An 18,722-nucleotide genomic window follows, 5' to 3' on the forward strand; every position below is an offset into this window, starting at 1 on the left:
GTCCCTGCCATCAGGGGCTCACAGTCTAGACCAGTGACAAAAATCTGTAGGGTTACAGGAATGGAAATTCACCAGGCAGATAGGGATGAGGACGAAGAGAAGGAATTCCTTCCCCAAACCATATGTGGTCTGTGACGGCCAGTGAGGGTGGGACATTGAAGAAAGGTCTGCCCACGGAGCTTATAGTCCAGAGGGGCGAGGGGCCAGACAGGCTCACGGCTCTCACAGGAAGTCATAAGTGTGTTTTAGAAGAACAGGTAAGGTGCCGAGAATTTGCACAAAAGGAAGAGAGGATGCTGGGTTGGAGGCCTCCCAGGAGGCTGCATGGGCTGGGTTTTGAAGAACATAAAGGATGGATGTGCAGAGCTGGGAGAACGTTCCAGGAGGAAGAGGTGGAGTGGGGGGATGTGTGTTCTGGAGGAGTCAGGGCCAGGGGCACAGGGACAGGAAGGACATTTTGGAGCGCTGGGCCCCAGGCCTAGGGGCACCCCTCAAATGTGACAGCCGAGCTGGGGCTGCTGGGTTTGGAGGTGCTGTGCATGAAGCCATGGGCAATATTCTGGCACACCTTCCTTGGTTTAAATTTTCTTAGTACTTTTGCAGAAAAACATTTCTGAATTAAAAAACACGCAAAAAGACAGAATGCAAAATATGTAGAGATTTAAGATAAAAAAAATACAACTTCAGAGAAGTTCCCACTGCCTCCAGAAGGCCCCTCCATGTGCGCACGCCCTCGGGGCCACAGCAGGGCAGATCTGAGAAGCCTGACGTCCTTGGTAGAGAGCACCAGGCCCGCAGATGAGAAATCAGGCCCAGAGAGGGTGTGTCACGTACTCACAGTCACACAGCCACCCCCGAGCAGCAGAATGAGGTCTGGAACCAGGCTCTCTGTGTGCAGCTGACGAGCGGGGTGTGGGAGAGAATGGAGGGGAACTCAGGCCGTGTGCGAAGGAGAAGAGCTAACAAGAAACAGGGATAGTGCTACGGCTGCAACGAGATCCAGGTACTGTCCCGCCCGCTTCTGTGGGGCCACGGCTTGCCCCCAGACCGAGCGGGACTGGCACTGAGCAGCGGCACCATCCCTGTGGCAGAAGCAGGAAACACGCCCTCTTTTCTGTGTTTCTTCGTCAGTGTTGTTCTGCGGAGCAGAGGGCGCCCCTTGCCGACCGAGAGCAAGCACCAGAGGAAGGCTCGCAGCCATCTGGGACCCCTCTCCCAGGCCCTTCCCACGACAAGGGCATGGCCTGTGGTCGGTGCAACTGGAGAAAACAGGATTCCTTTCCATTTCCGGGTCAGCGAGACCAGGCATCCTGTGGCTATGGAAATCAAGAGCTATGTTGTTTTCCTAGTAGGAAAAAAACAAAAACCTCTCCAAAACAGGGCCCTGAAATGGTAAGAGTTATCTGTGGCTTGGGATTAGCTGGAAATGCTCCTTGACTAGGAGACTGTCGCCACAGTTTGCAGCTGGATGCTACTGTCCGTGTTGGCGTCCTTCTCTTTCTTCAGAATGTGCTGAGTGTGTGAAGGAACCAGCCGACGTCCTGGAGATCCTCGGGCCACCTCAAGTACTGCCGTTTCCACACAAACCCTCTGATGCACTGATGCTTCATCAGCTGGACTGGGACAGGGACCCGACGATCACCAGGATGAGGGCGCTGTCCAGGTCAGACACGCACCTGCTCTGGGCGTAAATGAAGGCTTCCAGGCACCACCCGTCTTGGAGGAAGTGTCTGCTCACGAGGCAGACCACCTTCCTGCTGCCCCACACGGTGTCCTTGATGTTGGTGATGTGCTCCCACCCTGGGACAAAGTCTCTGTCTTCAAAGCACAGGTTGAACCTGAGCATCCAGGTGTCTGAGCAGAGCCCTCTGCACCCACTCAAAGTCTCTGCCGCTGAAGCAGAGGTAGGCCTCGTATTTGTACGTGTTGGACTCGCGGCACTCAGTGTGGACCGTGGGCAGCAGTCTCTGGGCAGCCCTGTAACACATGAAACAAAGCCCCCGGAGCTTGGTGACCACGAGCATGGTCATGAGGAACAGAGTCAGAGTGACCGTGCAGAAGACGAAAAGGGACAACTTTAGGGCCTTCAAGACCTCCTCTTCATCGCAGCCCTCCATGGAAACAGAGGAGAGAGGTGTCCCTGCGAGCGCGTTGGGGTACGTGTAGTAGATATCTGCACGAGACCCAAATACAGTGACGTTGGTCTGGTTGAGCCAAGTAATGAGAGGATGGAGGTCACACTCACAGATGAACTTGTTGTGCGTTATGTCCACGGCTCTGAGGGACGCCAGCAAGTTGGGGTCCAGGGACAGGAGCTGGTCTCTGGACATGTCCAGCACCTCCAGGTTAGCAGGCAAGTCGCCAGGAGCAAGAGCCTGAATCAGCCTGTTGGAGTTGAGGTTGAGGCCCCTCAGCGCAGTCAGGTCACGAAGTGCCCCGGGCGGGAGGAAGGCCAAGTAGTTGTTCAGATACAGGATCTGGAGCCGCGAGAGCCCCTTGAACACATCCCAGCAGAAGCTGGTTTCCCAGGCAAGCTGCAACATGTTTGCTCCAAGGAGAAGCTTTTCTAAGCTGAGGCTCCCTGTTGGGCCATGAGCTCGGCTACAAGAGGAAAAGCAGTTTTGATTCAGAATGAGGACGTAGAGGTCAGGGACGCGAAGGAGGAAATAGGGATCATCCAGATCTTCTAGCCTGTTCTCTGGCAAGTGGATGAACTTGGCTTTAAGTCTAATGCTCGGCAAGGCTGCCAGTTTATTGCTACCCAAGAATATAGTGTCTAGGCTTGGCAGAAAAGGAATTGTTTTAAGAGCATTGTCCCGGAGATCCAAGGTACATAATGTTTTCAGGAATCTGAAGGTCTGGTCCTGAATGATCCCAATGTGATTGTTTTGAAGATCAATATAGGCTACCTGAGGGAGTCCATAGAAATCAGAATTATAAAGCTCCCCCAGGAGGTTATATGACATGTTGAGAACCTGGAGGCTGTCGAGGCCATAAAATGCTTCTCTTGCAATCCTGTTTATCTTGTTGTGGGCCAGGTTCAGGAGCTTCAAGTCCTTGAGGGCCTCAAAGAGTCGGAAGTTCAGGGAGAAGATGAAGCCATGGGACAGATCCAGCCACAGCACCGCACTCCTGGTCGGGGTCCCTGATGTTCGGGAAGCCAAACCCGGACCCCATAATGTGGTGGGCCAGAACCAGGGAGATCTGGCTCCCATGACCTCCAGCCGTTGTCAGAAACGTCCAGGGTTTCTAGGGCCGTGTTTGTGAGCGGGTTCATGCATGCGCCCCAGTCCACGGAGACCCTGCTGTATGGATGACTGGCAGTGAGGTTTAACAGGGGAGCGTTTTCCCTTGCAGCGGCTGGAGCTCATGTGAACACACAGTGGGGATCTGGTTGAGGGAAAAATCAGTGGACTTCAGGGAATTCAATTCCCAGAATGAAGGATGAAGGTTAAGGCCATGAATCTGATTCTTGGACTGGTCCAGGTGAGACAAAGACTCTAAGTTTCTGAAATAACCATCTTTTAATATATTATCAGGCAGCCCACAGTGGAAGAGTCTAAGTTCAAGCAGGTGGGGCAGCCCCTGAAAAGCATCGGGATGCAGGAAATCTACCTGACTCTTGCCCAGGTCCAAGACCCTCAGGTTGGGCAGGTTTCTGAAAGGTTCTCTGCCAATGGTGAAGGGGGTAAACTGAGTCCCAAGCTCCAGCAGCTGCAGCCGCTCCAGGAAGGGAAGGATGTGGTTGTGACAGTCCAGATGTAGTTGAAGCTCAGCAGGAGGGTCTGGGTGGTGCTGGGGACCGGGGGCACCTGGGTGAGGTTGCAGGAGCGATACAAGGCCCTCTGACGGTCAGAGGCGCAGGAAGGAATTGCAAGCACAGGGCCGGCTGCAAGCGTCACCCCAAACAGAAAGCCCAGGTGGCCTCCCATGATCCTGCGGGGAAGGAGGGAGGATGAAAACACAGCTGTCCCAGCTCAAGGCATCGCACCAGGGCCCCTAGGACTCGGAGGCTCCCCCATGATGCACCTGCCCCCGCCAGATCCCATGGCCATGGCCGTGGCTGACGTGTCGGTGTAGGTAGCGCTTCTCACTCTGACTTACACTGTGTAGTAAGCGCTGTTCTAAGTACCTCAGAGGTACTTGATCTTTATAACAGTCTGTTTCTCATTCATTAGTTCATGCAATCACTTATTCATGGTTTGCAGAGAAAGCTGAAGAAAACAGCAGGTAGAGACACATTTGTGTTCCCCCTCCCCCGCCCCTGCCAGGGACCCCTCCTCACCTGCTGTCGGCTCCGCAGCTGCTCCCCAGCTGCCCTGGCCAGGGCACAAGCCCGTCTACCCCTCTGCCCTCGCTCCACACACACGGCACATGGGATCACACATGGCATGTCATATCACACATGGCAAATGGGATCACACACAGCACATGGATCACGCACGGCACATGGGGTCACACACGGCACATGGATCACACACAGCCCATGGGATCACACAGGCACGTCGCATCACACACAGCACATGTATCTCACACGGCACATGGGATCACACATGGCACATGGATCACACATGGCACGTCGTATCACGCGTGGCACATGGGATCAAACACGACACATGGGATCACGCACAGCACATGGGATCACAAGGCACGTCGCATCACACATAGCACATGTATCTCACACGGCACATGGGATCACACATGGCACATGGATCACGCGTGGCACATGGGATCAAACACGACACATGGGATCACGCAGAGCACATGGGATCACGCACAGCACATCGCATCACACACGGCACATCTCATCACACAAAACACTCGCCCTTTTCGTCACTCTCCATGAAGCGTCGGACGTGGCGGGTCTAGAACAGCCTGTGTGATGGCGTGAGCGGGCGTCAGTACAGGGCGTCCATACCTGCGTCTGGCTTGTGTCCCCAGCGCTGCGCTGGGTGGTGAGGCGTCCCGTCTCCCGTGCCAGAGGCGCATTCAGCCTGCTCTGAGTGGAACCTCCAGAGGAAAGGAAGGACCCCGTGGCTCAGAGGACGGAGAATGGGGCGAAGGAAGGGGGTAACAGGAAGCAGGTGTGGGTCTGCACAGAGCCTTAACCCGCAGCCACAGAGACAGCTTCCCCTGGGGCTGGCCCACGGCTCTGCAGAGGCTTTGTTCCGCCTTGGGGCTGATTTGTGGTGGGGTTTCCATGGAAACCCTGAGGCTGAGACCCACAAATTACAGCAAATCAGAAGTAGGCATGCACCCGGAGTTGACCCCAAGCATTTGAACCGTGCATTTACTAATCATGGGGAAGAACTCGGCAGGAATGTTGATCAGGGCTACTCATTTCTCCACCATTTGCACCCGAGGCCGAGGCAGGGGTGGCAGCAGCAGAGGCCCTGCACCTCTTGTGGGCCACTCACCCTGTCTGTGGCCTGGAGACCCCCCTGCCCCCACTCACTTCTGGTCTCTCCTTGCATTCCCCAGGTGGCTCCCCTCCTTCTCACTTCCGTGGTCTGGCTCCACCTGTCTCCCCAGCATCATCTGGACAAGCGTGCGCTGCACGTCCACCATGTGCTGGGCGCTGTTTGGGGCCCAGGAGGGGGTGAACAAACAGGCCACGCTCGTCCTCGAGGGCTTATGTTCTAGTGCAGGCAAGCGGGGAAGGGGTGACACCCAACAGAAGAAGGAACGTAAACCAGCAACTTGGAGACTGGGACCGCCAGGGCGGGGGCCGGAGGCTATTTGTAGAGTAGCCGGGAAAGCCCTCCCCGATGATACTTTATTTGAGCAGAGACCCGAGGGAAGAACAGGAAACGGAGAGGCCCGGTGTCAGTTCCACCACATGGGGCTCCCATCTGCCACCCCAAACTCTGTCCAACCTCAGGGCCTTGGCACATGCTGCTTCCTGTTTGCTGCTCACATGGCTGGATCTCACGTGGACACTTCCTCAAGAGCCTTCCCCCACACTCGCTACTCGCAATAACTCCCCGTCCCCTGACTCTTGAAACCACCCTGCGTATTTCCCAAGCCCTTCGTCACCTTGTGCGACCTCTGGTTTCCTTATCTGTGGTCTGTCTCCCTGACTCGGCTACCTTCGCCATCAGCGCAGCAGGCGTGGGGAAGGATGCGTGCCGCCAGAAAGGAAAGACAAAGTGGAGTAAGTCAACCCGCCGGTGAAATGTCAGGGCATTCGATCTGCTGGAGGAACTGTCTCTGGTAAGAAGGAAACTGCATTTTATCCACAAAACGTCCCGTGTAGCACAGGGGCTCCTGACGGGGACGCTGCCTCTGCTGGAGCATCCGTGAGTGTGCGGGAGGTTTTGGGGTGTTTTGGTCATGGAGAGGTGACGGGAGCCCCCCAGGGAGTGGGGAGGCTCACTGGGCGCCCGCGGCTGGAGGATGTCCCACCAGCGGCCCTGGAAGCTAAAACCGTGCTCAAAACTACCTCAGAGCCTGACTCTCTTCTCGGGGCCAACAACGTATTTCTTGCACTGTTTTACTATATACTGAGTTTTCCGGGCACATGACCACCTTGTAAATCTAGGGAAGATCGTACCTTGTTCCGTCTGGAGCTTGACGAGGAGTTATTCACCATTTCAGAAAATCCCTTCATGGTGCCCAAGGCCCCGGGGGGGCTGCCTGGAACCACGTGTGCACGTGTGTGTGCACACACGCCAGTGTGCGTGTGTGTGCATGCATGTGCGTGCATGCGTGTAAGCCAGTTTAGTCGGCCCTCATTTCTAAATGTCAAATGTAGTTTTTAAAAAGTTTAAGAAATGTCCATTAAATATTTTCCTACGTCTCTTAAATCCAAACTTATTCTTTTTATTTAATATTTTAGCGGGGGGAGTGGGAGAGGGAGAAGCAGGCTGGGATCATGACCTGAGCCAAAGGCAGACGCTTAACGACTGAGCCACCCAGGCACCCTGAACTTATTCTTTATATGTGTGAGAGTCCAAATCACTCATTTTGCCTCCTAGTGTGGGGCTCATTTAATTCGTCATAAATGACTTTCCCTTTAATTTCTTTTGGATATTCCTGTTAGGGCATTACATTGATTTCTTTAAAATTGTGTGTATGGGTAGATTAGATTAGATGTGTGATTCCATTTCAGAATGGAAAAGTCTGGTCATTTAAACATTTGTGGTAAAAAGCTGCTTTCCTAAGCACTGCAGTCCTGAGGTAAAGCTTCTAGTCCCTTCTTCCCACGTTCACTGTAGGCGCTGCGATGATTAAAGCCAGATATTCTTACGTACTATTTCCACCCACATAGCATGTGGTTGTCCCTTGCACAGATGATCAGACTGAGTCACAAAAGTAAAACTGCTGCTTTCTTCCTCAGTGAATTTCTTTTGGATTCAGGTGGGCCTTGGAGCCAATGACCTTGTATTTACAGAAGACACACCTGTGTTCCAGGAAGTGTGATTCAAGTTCAGAGTGATCTCAGTAGATAAAGTGAAGACTAGTCAGAAAGAAAGCAGAAACGGGCAGATGTGGCATTATGGCCCCTCGGCAGCCCCAGAGGCCAGCCCCAGCCCCCCAAGAGGGCACGGGCTCTGGGACAACACCATCCCTGCCATCCCGATTCCTAAGCGAACCAGCCTGGGAAGGGCAGCCTGGCACCTTCACGGAGACGGGACGAGAGATCACGGGTTCCCGTGGCAACCCTGCATCAGGCTCCAAACTCCCGGCACGCGTCCCAGGCTGTAGTTCCAGAATCTGGGGCAGCTCTGGTGGCCTGCACTGGGCCACGTGGTGGGAGGCGTGGTTCTCGGGAGGGAGATCTTCCTGGAGACACACACAGATTCTCAAAGGTGCTCTGAAGGGGGCAGGAAGAGCACTGAGGATGTGGGAGACATGTGGTTGGGGAAGACCACACTCTGTCTCCCCAGCCGCCTTCCTGTCTCACAGTGGGAACGGGGCCCTAAAGCAACGTGCAGGGACCGCACTCTACAGTAGCTCTTAAATACTTAGAGACTCCAATAGCTCTGATTCCTTGACCTCCAAAGATGCACACGCGCATCAGGACCCAGATTCCAGGGTTCATGGACCTCCCGACGGCTGCTCCTTCCAACCCATCACTCACGAGGAACAACCAGCACATTCTACAAAGGGCCCAGTGGTAAACATTTCAAGCTTTGCAGTCCAAATACCACAGTTTGCCAACCTTTGTTCTAGAACAGAATAGAAACTTTGATTTCACAAATGAGGATTTTAAGTGAGTGTAAGATAAACATATCCTGATACTGAGCTGCCAGTATTTGCAGGAAGAACTCACTCAGCCCCAAGTTGTTCGAACATCAGAACGAATTCTCATCTTACATAATCAGACAGAAAAATCCCTGCAGAGACACACAAGCAGGAACACCAGCTCAGAATAACAGTCGAACTTCCTAGTTTCGCTTTTGCCTTTTCACAGACGACTCCTTGCTGACCCCCATATGCATACCCTGGGCTAGGGGGCTCAGCCCTGAATTCGTGGCAGTAACGAGTGATACACGGGAGCCCCAGACAACATGCTCTAAGATGCTGAACTGTCAAGCCCGTGTACAGTGAGGTGGGTAAGGCCAGATTTTAAAGAAAATTATTTGGGCTTATGTTGGTTGTATCACAAAGATACAATGCAGGCCGATTTTTGTATGAAATAGAAGGGTGTGAAACACTACATTTCTACCTCTGAAGGGGGCCTCGGGGGGGTCAAGTTCCAGGACAAGTGAGCGGACAGGTGACAGGAGGCGCGACCGCCCAAGCACAGGGTCTTAGAATGGGAGCCAGAAGCCCACGTGGGTTGAAGTAAATATGAACAAGTCCTGTTGTAGGGCGTGTCGAATCTAACGATGAGAACCAGGCTGTGAAGTTGCTCCGGACCCCGTCAGACCTCTGCGAGAGACACGGGCGGTGGGCGGCACCAGGAGCAGGTGGGAGCGGGCGTGGACTTTGGGGAGTCCAAGAGAGAAGACCAAGGGCCCCCACGTGGGGTGAAGCAGAGGGAGCGGGAGGGGTGCATGCATGTGGAGCAAGGCTCGGAGGACGCGCTCACGTCTCCCCAAGTTCCGCTGCAGAGAGCGGCCACCTAGTGGTGCAGGGAGTGGACACGCGATCCTGAATTGTTACTGAGCAGATGATGGACAACAGCTTACCCTGCTAACTGTGAGTGCATCAGGTGACATACGTGTTCCTTCCCCCAAATCCCGTGCTACGCAAATTCACACGACAAAAATGGGGCTTCTGAGGAAAGGAGGCTAGTGTCCAACACTCAAAATCTTCCCTGGTGGCACCAAAAAACCTGATAAAGAGAAGGTAGCGCAGTCGTATAGATGTTACATGGTTATGAAAGACACGGTGCAGGAGACCGCTTTCACCTTGAGGGTCACTCAAGCCTGAGTCCCAGGCTGGCACTGAGCTGCACAAGGCGAGGGATGCAGGGCTCCCTGGGAGCAGGTGGACAGCAGTAACAGCAGATGTGGATGGGGAACCGAGGTCCCCGACAGGTTCTCAAGTGTGTTGTGTTTATTCACATATGAGGTGGCTCAGCTGGGCCCAGTTTTCTTCATTTAAACCTAAGAAAATGCCCACAAGCCCACATGAAATTCACATTTCCTAGCGTGTGGATTAAACAAGCATGTTACTCAAAGCACGTGTTAGAGCATCTATGCTTCAGTTCAAGGCTAACGGTGCCAGTTTGGAGGATGGAGCTGCTGTTCTGTCTGAGAGCCTCTGGCAGAGCCTGGAGAGCCTGCAGGACGGGCTTGGGGACCCGCTGGGGCCAGCGTGGACTCGGGTCCCAGAGGCTCAGGGACCTGGGTGGATCCACTCCCCAGCCCTGGCGCGCTCATGCTTTGATGAAGGACAGACGAGCAGAGAAGGTCTCACCGGGGCTGCAGGTCAGTCGCTGGGGGGCCTGGGAGTAAGGAAGTCCAGGCCTCCCACAGACCAGGGACAGGACACGGCCTTACAACGGGCCTCTGGACTCTCAACAGGTGTGTGAACTTTCTGCACACGCAAACCGGAGACTCCCTGGTATAGACGAATGGTTCTTGAACTCGGCCATCCTTCGGAATCGCCAGGGACATGAAAACCGTACAGGGACCTGGGTCCCCTTGGAGAGATGGTTTAGTGGGTCTGGGGACAGCGGGGCATCGCGAGTGGCTAAATTGCTCCAGGCGACTGCAAGCACAGAATGCCGGACATGCCAGCCTCACAGCTGCCATGCCGACTCGCCCGCCTCGGGACACCATCCCACTGTGGGTCCGTGCCCAAGGGGACGGAATGCAGAAAGAGCATCATGTGCACGACCACCGAGGGAAGCAAGCCAGCGTCCACCGACACGCAAGTAGGTTGACAAACGGCGTCGCACACACAATGTACGAGTCAGCCTTCGCACGGAGGAGACTCCAATGGCTGGTGTGACTAGCGAACCTCGAGGACATCATGCCCAGTGACATAAGCCAGTCCCAGAGGCCAAAGGCGGTGTGATTCCACGTGTGTGAGCCAGCTGGTGTCTGGGCTCTGAGGGCGGCGGGAGCGGCACAGGCAGCGTGACTCCCCCTCCTGCCAAGCGCTGTTAATTACGATAACGAGACCAGAGGGAAAAGGGTCAGCCACTCTCCCGTCTGAGTCGAATTCACTTAGCTTTGATCCCAGCTGTTAGCGGAGCAGGTGCCTGTTTTGAGCTAACGGCCAGGACTGCAGACTGGCTGGCCTAAGCTTGGGTGAGCTCTGGGCGCGTCTCCACACTTAGCCTGGCCGGGGGGCCCCTCGATCCTTCACGGACAATACTGGTCCTGGGCCCCGGGCGGCACCTGAGTCTGAGCTGGGTGGTTCCCTGGTGGGTGGCGGCCCACTGCGGGCAGCTGCGGAGGACTCGCTGAGAAAAACACTGACTTCATTTACAAATGGGGACTGGGAGAGTTTCTCCAGAGTTCATGTGGCAATGAAAATTCCGAACTGAATCCGAAGGCAGGGGTGGAGGGCTGGGTCTGTCTTGCGCGAAGGCTTGAGGCCAGGACACCGGGTGGAGTCAAAGGACACATGTGTTTATGAGCAGAACAGGGCATCCCACGGACACAGGCCTGCCAGGGGGCACCAGGGAGGCCACGCTGTCTTGAGAGCCACGTCCTTCTAAAAGCCATCTTTCTGTAAATCAGAATTCCGCTCCCGAGGACAGGTGTTATCTCTTTGGTTCTCTGCCATGCCACCAGCAGCCAGGACATACCACGTGGGCAGGTGTCCCCTGAGTGAATTTGCCACGTCGTGCCTCTGGGCTGTCTCTCCTGCTCCGTGGTCCCCAGAGTGCTGGGGGCTGGTCTGCGTTCTCTGAGTCCCTGAAGGGCCTGGTATGGGCAGGAGCTGGGTCCCGGGCATGCGGGCACATCCCTCCTGGCAGGGAACACTTACCTGTAAGCATTATACCACCAGCGTCTCAGAGTGAGCCTGTCCCTTCTTCTTTTTGCTTGTCTGGACGCAGCCGGAAATATCCTTCTGGGCATCTGTGGCGCTCCCTCCAAATTCTGAGCCCTTCGAACTGGCTCAACCCTGTGTCGAGTATTTCTGTTTTCAGCGTACATAGTCTTCAAACCTAGCGAGGTGGGCGAGGTCAAACTGGGAGAAGCTTCCGGTGTGACCTCGGTGCAGCTGGTGGCCAATCCTGCGAGGTTCACCCCAGGACACCACCAGCATCGACTCCCCTCCCTTCCGGTCACAGCCGTGCCGCCCCCTTGCCCGGGCAACCCAGGGACCTCCCCGCTGGTCCCCCACTGACACACACACCCCTCACCCAGCTACCCAAGGGAGCCAGAGAGCACAGCTCTGCTCAGAAGCTGCACAATTCTTGAGGGCAGGGGCCTGGTTTTTATTCATGCCGTATCCCTGAAGTAGCACGGCTTAAACACCCCAGTAATATTCCCCACTAATACTCTGAAGATTTATTTTCATTAGGAGTACTCACCTCCCAGGCCTAACACAGGGAGCTCCTGACACGTCCTCCCCATTCTAGGGGCCCAGGTCCCCCAACTGTTCTACAACTCTGTTCCCGAGACCATAGGAACTTCATCAGTGACGCGGGTGGTCAGTGTTAATTTGGTGAATCAGGAGAAAGGGCTTTGGTTTTCCTGAAGGAGAAAAGCTAATTAAAGGGGAGAAACAGAAAACGTTATGCACGTTTTTCTTTTCTTTTTTGAAGATTTTATTTATTTATTTATTTATTTAGAGAGACAGAGAGCATGAGCAGTGAGGAGGGGCAGAGGGAGAGGGAGAGAGAGAATCCTGAGCAGACTCCCTGATGAGTGCAGAGTCTGACATGGGGCTCGATCTCACAACCCTGAGATCATGACCTGAGCGGAAACCAAGAGCTGGATGCTTAACCGACTGAGCCACCCAGGTGCCCCCATGCACCTGTTTTTCTATGCCATGCAGCAATTGTCCTTGTAGAAGATTTTGAAACTATAGGTGTGTCTCTTACGGAGCAGAATTTTAATTGGAAAAGACCAAAACCATTTTGTGAGTCAAGGCACATGGAACCTCAGAGCTAAAGGGTTCTTGGAAATCTCAGGCTCAGCCCCTGGTTCAGAAGGTGTGCGTCGGAGCCAGTCAGGAGGGCAACTCGCCTCCCCGTGACTCCAAGAGGGAAACTCTACCCTTTCACAATCAAATGCATTCTTTACCAAATCACTGTGGTGCTGAGGAAGGGTCTCCGTGGGACCTGAAAGTCCCTTCCACAACCTCACGGTGGGCATTTGGCGACTGAGGCTCAACCAAGCATGGGTTGTGGACAACGCTCACTGCCCCACGGTGAGCACAGGACTTGCAGGTTTCTGGGCAGACGGCTAAGGTCGCCATCAGAGTGTGACGTTTCTAAGCAGTCCAGCTAGGTAAATTAGGGCTGACTGAGGGGACACTGACTAGGAAATCCTCAGGGTGCAGATGGAGGACGAGGGGTCTTGCCAGTTGGAGAACTGTCTGGCACTTTGCATCGCTGCAGAGGTAATCACACTGGTGCTCAGAGAGGCTAGGTGCTTGCTAGAGGTCACATGTCCGTTAAACTGGGGGCTAGGGCTTATGTCCAGCTACAAACTTAGTCCTCATTCTGATCTTCCAAAAAACCCCAGATGGAATACACCGGGAAACAGGTGTAACAGGTAACAGAGAGGGCGCTCTGCACAGGAATCACTGGGAAATGTTGCTGAAAAGCAGATTTCGCCAGCAGGCTGGGCTGGGAGCTGAGACTCTGCCTCTGGAGCAAGCCTCCCGGTGATCCTGACCCGGAGGGTTCACCGACCACAGCCTGAGTGGCAAGAACAGTGACCTGTCCTCGGTCACTGCTCACTGCTGACCAGATGCTGCCCGATCACTTCTGAGAAGGGGCCACATTACTACATGCACCCCAACTCTTCTCAGCCCTGGAGGGTGTAGCATCAGATGGTTGCTAACGGAAATCAGTTGAACCCTCTGAGGAGGGGGCTGGACAGGCCTCGCGGGTTTACCTGCACCTCGGACAGAGGTGCGCGGGGCACTCCCCCAGCCGACGGGCAGGGGGCGGCAGAGGGCGGAATCCGCGGGCGCATGGGGAGCGGGGGCGCACCGGGAGCGGGGCTTGCCCAGGACCGGGTCGTCTTCTTCCCGAGCGCACGGGGCTCAGAAGGGATTATCCACCCCGCCCACGCGCGCTCGGAGCTCTGCATCTGTTTTGATGGGCGGGGGAATCAGAATGAGGACTAAGTTTGCAGCTGGATTCAAGTCCTGGCTCCCAGTTTAATGGATGTGTGACCTCGAGCAAGTGCCTAGCCTCTCTGAGCACCAGTGCGATCATCTCTACACTAGCCACAGAAACAGTTTCTACTTCCCCAGGGACACTCCAGTGCCCGACCCAGAGAAACCGGTTACTGACACACGCGTAACCTGCTAATATTTCTTGCTTAAGTACACAGACATCATTTATCCAAGTGCACCTCGCGGGAAACGCACTCCTATTAGGAACCACTGAAGGGGAACACTGCGGAGGAAACGGAGTTTCTCCCTATGCCGGGGCGATCTGATGCTTCCCTTTTCTGCACTCATGGGAAATTATGTAAAATCTCGCCTGACTGTGTTTAATATCTTCAGGTGGTGGTCCCCCCAAACCACCGCAGCATCCAGAGGCGCTACTATTCTGAAAACAGTATGTTGAAAACCCAACAGAATGGCTTCTCTTGGGTCTGTTCATTATACATTCCTTAGCACAGTCTTAAAACATCTGATTGAAGAAAGTAATTCCATTTGGGTGATTATTAAAGAACAACAACTGAAGGCACGACACCTTTCAACTCCTTGAGAGCTCACCAAGGAGCTGAATATCTCTACCTGTCTGCAGAAAATTCATGAGAGGCTCTGACAGCCTCCCTGAATGCAACTCAGCTGAAGCCCGCAGGCTGATGGCCAAGCAAATTGCCAGGACGGGGGGCCGGGGGAAGCAGCAAGGGCGGCAACCAGAGCAGAAAGCTGGGAAGCCCCACCCTGCATCCCCTGAAGTCTTGACAGTCTGCGCTCACAGAGCTGCAAAAATCATCGGGATTGTGATGTAAACTGAGGCAATTGTGGGGGAGGCAAAGGGAAGGAAAACCAACAGTGAATGGAAATGTGAGGAGAGATTACACAACACTTGAGAAGGGAGGGTGAGGAGGGAGTCAGGCCAGGAGGAGGGGTCCTGCGTCTCCCCTGCCAGGCGCAGAGGACGGAAGATTTCACTGGTGGCTCTGCAGGGACTGGGAGCTGGGGCAGGGGGGCTGGCGAATACGCCCCTGCTGGAAGCACATCCTCCTGCACTGTGCCCAGCGCCCCGGACCAAGGGAGCTTCCAGAGGGTGGAATCCGCCCTGGGCTGGCTGCCCAGAGGCTGGGGCTTCATTCCGGGTGGGGTGGACTCAGTCACACACATCCGGACCCAGGAACTGCACATCGCAGGACTTTCTGCTGAGTCTGTGAGCGTGCAGAAACAAACAAGCAGGCCTATTCTGCTTTCAACACTCAGCAAAGCTGAACTTCCCAGTGCTCTCAAACCAACAAAGAAGGCTCTGTGATGCTGGACACAACTTCCTGAGAAGTCTTTCTTCCAAGAAAACAAAACCAAAAAACCTGGCAGGGTCAGCTTTGTATTCAGACAGTGGAATCTAAGCACTCCCTGCTCTGCTTAGAGCTGACATGCTCAGGATGATCACGTGACAGCACTTAGGCCGGGAGTGCCACAGAGGCTGAGGTGATATTTACAATTTTTACAGTGAAGCTTAGTAATTAGTTTTGGCCTGGGCCCTTCCTCTGGAACCCCACGGAACCTGCCCGCAATCTCACAATTAAGGGATTAGTGTCTAGCACCACAGACCTTCTACCAGGGCCCTGCCCCACCATGTCCCCCGTAACTGGCTGTGCCCGGCATACCGGGAAGTTGCTGGCCACTGTCTTCTACCCACGAGAACAAGGGTGAAGCAAGTCAGGGATCCAGGGGTCCTGGACAGATTTCTCAACGCTCACCCAGGGTGAGTAAACTCCCCAGGCCGGCCACCCCCAGCATCAGCATCCCCAGGGCTCTCTTCCAGTCACTGAGCAAGAGGATGGCATCCCAGATGTACCTGACGTCAGAACAGGGCATCATATTGATAGCGACACTACCTAAGGATGCTCAGGTTAATTAAGCTGCTTGTTTGTGGGTCACTATGAAGGACAGGAGTGTTCAAACACTAAGTGACTTCATAGCTAACCCACAGGGAGGAGAAAGCTCCTGTCACCGATTCCCACCCAACATGGTCTCTGCGGGTAGGCTTCCTGGGACAGCGCACCCCTCCCCCTAAGAAAATCAACCGAACCCACCTCACGCCTGGGAGGATGTCATTCCAGCCGTGGTTTCCCTTGTCTTCATCGGCAGATTGTTTATAACGTAAAGGCCAACAATATTGACCGTGGAGAGGGTGCCTGGGTGGCTCAGTTGGTTAAGCGACTGCCTTCGGCTCAGGTCATGATCCTGGAGTCCCTGGATCGAGTCCCGCATCGGGCTCCCTGCTAGTCAGGGAGTCTTCTCCCTCTGACCCTCCCCCGTCTCATGTGCTCTCTCTCATTCTCTCTCTCTCTCAAATAAATAAATAAAATCTTTAAAAAAAAATATATTGACCGTGGAGGCTGTTTTCCCGGTGATCTGGGTGGGCGGGGCTCAGGCCTGTGGTCTGGCAGCTGGGCAGCGTTCTGAGATTTCCACGGCCCCGCGGGCGTGGCTGTCTCCCTTTTCCAAGACAGTGAAGCCACCTGCCCCCTGGGGGGTGGGGACGAAAGCAAAAGTGACAAAGTCTGACAGCTTTCCAAAGGTGGGGTGCAAGGGACCTCGTCAGAGCCGGGGCTTCGCGGTGGGCCCCCCGCCGGCCACCGCGGGTCCGGGGAGGACAGCCCGAAGCGGCCCGGGACGCCCCCAGGTAGGGGTGACGCCCGAGCCCGCCAGCAGCCCGGTCCCCGCCCCGTCCCCTGCCCAGGGTCCTCGTCCGTGGCCCGGCGCTCACCTCCAGGAAAGGCTCACCCACGCCTCCGCCCACTCCTCCCAGCCCCTCCTCCCGGAAGGCCCGGAAGGCCCGTGGGCAGGCCCCTCCGGCCCCGCCCACCGTCCTGCCCCATCCCCGCCCCTGGACAGATCCGGCCCCACCCACCTGCCTGCCTCATCCCCGCCCACCTGCCTGGCCTCCGCAACCCCCCACAACCCCCCGGGCCCGCACACCGGCCCAGGCCCCGCCCACCTGCTTGCCGCATCCCTGCCCACCTGCCCGGCCCCGCCCACCGCCCTGCCCCATCCCCGCCCCTGGACACAGTCGACCCCGTCCACCTTCCCCGGCCCCGCCCACCTGTCCACCCCGGCCGCTCCGGCTCCGCCCACCTGCCTGCCTCATCCCCACCACCTCCTATCGTCCAGGCCCCACCCACTTGTCCCTCTGGGCAGGCCCCGCCCATCTTCCAGCCCCGCCCCGCGGCTCGGGTCACCTCTTTAAGTTCATTGACGGATGGAGGGATCTCCTGCTCCAACCCCAGGGCCCCTCGAATGCGCCCCAGAGGCTCTGCGGCTGCGGGGACGAGGAAGAATGTAGGGTACCGGGGCACCTGGGTGGCTCAGTTGGTTAAGCGACTGCCTTCGGCTCAGGTCATGATCCTGGAGTCCCAGGATCGAGTCCCGCATCGGGCTCCCTGCTCGGCAGGGAGTCTGCTTCTCCCTCTGACCCTCCTCCCTCTCATGCTCTCTGTCTCTCATTCTCTCTCTCTCAAATAAATAAATAAAATCTTTAAAAAAAATGATTAAAAAAAATAGAATGTAGGGTACCTGTGGGCTTGGGGGGCGGGAGGCTGGGACGCATGGGTGCTGGGAGCTTTACGCTCCCTCGAGCCGACGGGAAGGGGCTGCCCCAGGACTGTCTTTGGGCTCATCCAGGCCAGCACAGCCGACCCTCCTGCCATGGTGCAAAGGAGACCTGGGTAACCGTCCAAAGGCACAGCCAAGCTGGCGAGGAGGAGCTCGCTGGACTCCCCGCTCAGTGCTCCCTCCCCTTGGCCAAACCTCCAGCCAGATTTCCAAGCTCTTGAGAGACTCAAAGCAGCAAGGGGCGGGCGGGGCTCCATCCCAGGACTCTGAGATCATGACCTGAGCAGAAGGTAGATGCTTAGCCATCTGAGCCCCCCAGGCATCCCTGCTACTCTGGATTTTAATGGACAAATCAAGTGACAGTCCTCGGCTCTGAGCAGCAAAGACTTTGATCACCAGCTCCTCCTGGGCCACAAAGAAAGAGAAAGGGAGCTTTCACTCGAGGGCCACATGTGAGAAGACCTAGAGGTTCTGGCCATTCACATGGGAGTTGTCACTGCCCCAGTGACCTCATCTGTCCAAAGACAGGACCACAGAGCAGGGGCTGTGTCCCTTGGAGCCAGGAGCAGCACCGAGGAGAGGGCTCTGGGAGTCCCTGGGTGTCCTAACACTGCGTCCCTCCCTTCCCCACACCCTCCTGGGATGTGCTGCTCATTCATGTTAGCCAGTGTCTTTATGCTTTTATGAGCCAAGCACCATGCAGGGTGGGTAGGATGTAATACCCATAGCTGAGTGCTTACCATGTGCTCTGCTCCATTCTATAAGTGCATTAATGGATTTAATCCTCACCGAAACCCTACAGATCAGGACGACTGCCATCCCCATTTCACAAATGAGCAAACTGAAGAGAAAGAGGTTATGTTACTTCCAGGTGCTCCCACAGCTGATCAGTGAGGATCTGAACGTGGGTCCCTGGGCTCCAGAACACTTCAGCACTGTCCTGAACTGATATCACGACGATAAACAAGCTGGACAAGGTCCCCATGTCACAGAACTTCCCTTCTGGCTCCGGAGACAGAGAGAAGACAGATGGGGGCAGGGCTCAGATGTGGTCCCCGCCAAGGACGTCACCCTGACTCTCTGATGGGGGGCATGCCAGCCATGGAATCAGGAAACACAGGGCGGGTGGGAGCATGGCAGAAGGTGGACTCGGAAGGGTGGGTTGAGCTTAGTATGGGGTGCACTGGTGTGGGGCTGTCTGTGGGATGGGCCGGTGGCACCATCCGGCAGACAGCTGGAGTCCTACGTGGAGACAGGCCGGGAGGCATCAGGACAGCAGTGACAGCTGGAGACATTGGTGAAAAACTGCATCTAGAAGACAGGCAAAGTCAAGGCCCAGGAAAGGGAGTAAGAGTTTGCAAAAGAAA

General features: G+C 55.5%; 1 protein-coding gene and 1 long non-coding RNA gene across 2 annotated transcripts; both read right to left on the reverse strand.

The window, feature by feature from the left end:
• Positions 1-643: 643 nt before the first annotated feature.
• On the reverse strand, positions 644-6,562 carry TLR5 (toll like receptor 5). The gene is given in 10 exon segments (XM_006752355.3): positions 644-1,511; positions 1,514-1,618; positions 1,621-1,841; positions 1,843-3,135; positions 3,137-3,220; positions 3,222-3,339; positions 3,342-3,737; positions 3,740-3,936; positions 4,919-5,215; positions 6,037-6,562. Coding segments are annotated over 9 exon segments (2,559 nt in total). The 5' UTR covers positions 4,990-5,215; positions 6,037-6,562; the 3' UTR covers positions 644-1,437.
• Positions 6,563-6,686: 124 nt separating this feature from the next.
• Positions 6,687-16,517, reverse strand: LOC145722253 (uncharacterized). The gene is made up of 3 exons (XR_014146372.1): positions 15,834-16,517; positions 11,945-12,107; positions 6,687-11,575 (listed from the first exon to the last, which is right to left on the reverse strand). It is a non-coding gene; the product is annotated as an uncharacterized LOC145722253 (long non-coding RNA).
• Positions 16,518-18,722: the final 2,205 nt, after the last annotated feature.

Source organism: Leptonychotes weddellii, chromosome 6 (assembly GCF_054177405.1).
Source record: "Leptonychotes weddellii isolate Sample4059 chromosome 6, ASM5417740v2, whole genome shotgun sequence".
NCBI classification, from domain to species: domain Eukaryota; kingdom Metazoa; phylum Chordata; class Mammalia; order Carnivora; family Phocidae; genus Leptonychotes; species Leptonychotes weddellii.